A 1,818-nucleotide genomic window follows, 5' to 3' on the forward strand; every position below is an offset into this window, starting at 1 on the left:
CACACACACACACACACACACACACACACACACACACACACACACACACACACACACAACACAATCTCTTGCAAACACCAAAATGCACAAACAAGGCTACGATGTCTTTTCTTATATGAAATATCCCATAACAACAAGCTCCCCCCTCCCCCTTTTCCCCGAAGAAGAGAAAAAGTACAACGACTTGATTAAAAAAGAAAACGATGTTTTGTCTAGGCCCCCTACAGTAGCAGTAGTTTACGATACTTTCTTTTTTTATGCGTTGTTTACGCGCCTATCGACACAGTTTAGACCATTTAGGGGGCGGGCTTCTGATTCAACCTGATAGGGCACATCCAGGCTGAAATGGATACAGCATCCCAGCAGACAGATCGAGATACTCGATAAAACGTTCACCCCTCTCGGAAATGGCCCTCGGGTATCCTGGGACTGTTCCAGCATAGCCGCTACTGTGGCCAACTTGTAAGAACACACGCACACAGAATAACGCCATTCTCTCTATTGTTTTCCCAGATCATTGAGTGGGGCAGAATTTACTTTTATGAAACACCAGCGGATTCGGTAAGCACCATTGTCTTTGTTGTCGGCAAACCTTTCATATACGTGCTAGCCCAGAAAGCAAACGTTCTTAGGAATGAGGAAAACTCAATTTCAGTTCTAGCTTTGAGCATAGTATGATCAAGCTCTCACTGGTGACATTAAAGGCAAACGAGGCAGGAGTAGACCGAGGGCAGCTTTCTTGTAAAGCCTAAACAGGTGGGTGACAGGGAAAGACAAGGATAATGTGGCTGTCTTTTTAAGAGCATCCGAGCTATACAAAAAAAATGAAAAGCGAACAATGATCGCTGATGTCTGTCGCAGGTCTGTCTCATGATATGTGAGGCAGCGTGGTGAAATCAGGCTGTCGTCAAAATAATCAAAGTGAAGAAACTTGCATATTTCTGACGGTTTGTGAATTTTTATCAAATTTTTCTTCTTTTTTTTTGGCTCAACACCTTTCATGCCCATTAAAGAACTCTTTCCGGTGTGGATTTTTCTGAAAAATGTTCATTAAAGTTAAAGGCACAAAAAGTGTACATTTTCAGTTACCACGGACTCGTAAGCTGAGTAAATATCAAATCTTTGGCGGCCATTTTCCGACTAATTTTACCTCTGAAAACAGGTGACCCCCACCTCCTTCTTTCGCAAATACCTCGACTTGTATTCAAAATAAATTGATATTTTTTTCATACAAATAAAGACACGTGAACAAGCTTTAAGATGATACCAATAACTCTAAATGCCCAAAAATTGACGAGAGCCTGATTCCACCACGATGCCTCACATATGATGATGGTGAAGGTGGTGATGACGTGTTATGTCTACAATATTTGCTTCAGTGCGCAGGTGCCAAACCCAGGCCCACGAACAACCATGTCTGGCCAGCGAGAAAACGTCACTTAGTCCAGCCTGAGAATCGCCGTAAATAACGCAGAACCTTACCCTAAACGTAAACGAACATGTCGCCAAGAAAAGATGCCAAACTTCCAAATCTGGCAAACTGGCGTACGAGGGAAAATTGGTACATGTGTAATGTATTCCTTGATTTGTAATAGCACTTTCACTTGTATTTGTTCTCACTCATATATTGCTCTTTACAAATGTTTGATTTTCGCTACTCAGTGCGTGTTCATTTCCTCCGGTGCGCAGCCTAGGTGTGGTTTGAGCTTGGCTTCCGGTGTATTGAGTCGGACAGCCCTGCCTCAGGGGAACTTTTCATCGACTCTTCTTCTTGTTCAGGTATCAGGTCTGGAGCAGACATTGACGATCATGCCCCCC

General features: G+C 43.2%; 1 protein-coding gene across 1 annotated transcript in view; it reads left to right on the forward strand.

The window, feature by feature from the left end:
- The window catches only part of LOC101852625, a gene marked incomplete at its 3' end in the record, with an annotated part of 9,914 nt that overhangs the window by 6,833 nt on the left and 1,263 nt on the right, over window positions 1-1,818 (forward strand). The window contains 1 exon segment of the mRNA XM_013082567.2: window positions 514-561. Within this exon segment, the coding sequence (XP_012938021.1) occupies window positions 514-561 (48 nt within the window).

This window comes from Aplysia californica, unplaced genomic scaffold, assembly GCF_000002075.1.
Source record: "Aplysia californica isolate F4 #8 unplaced genomic scaffold, AplCal3.0 scaffold00181, whole genome shotgun sequence".
Lineage (NCBI taxonomy): Eukaryota > Metazoa > Mollusca > Gastropoda > Aplysiida > Aplysiidae > Aplysia > Aplysia californica.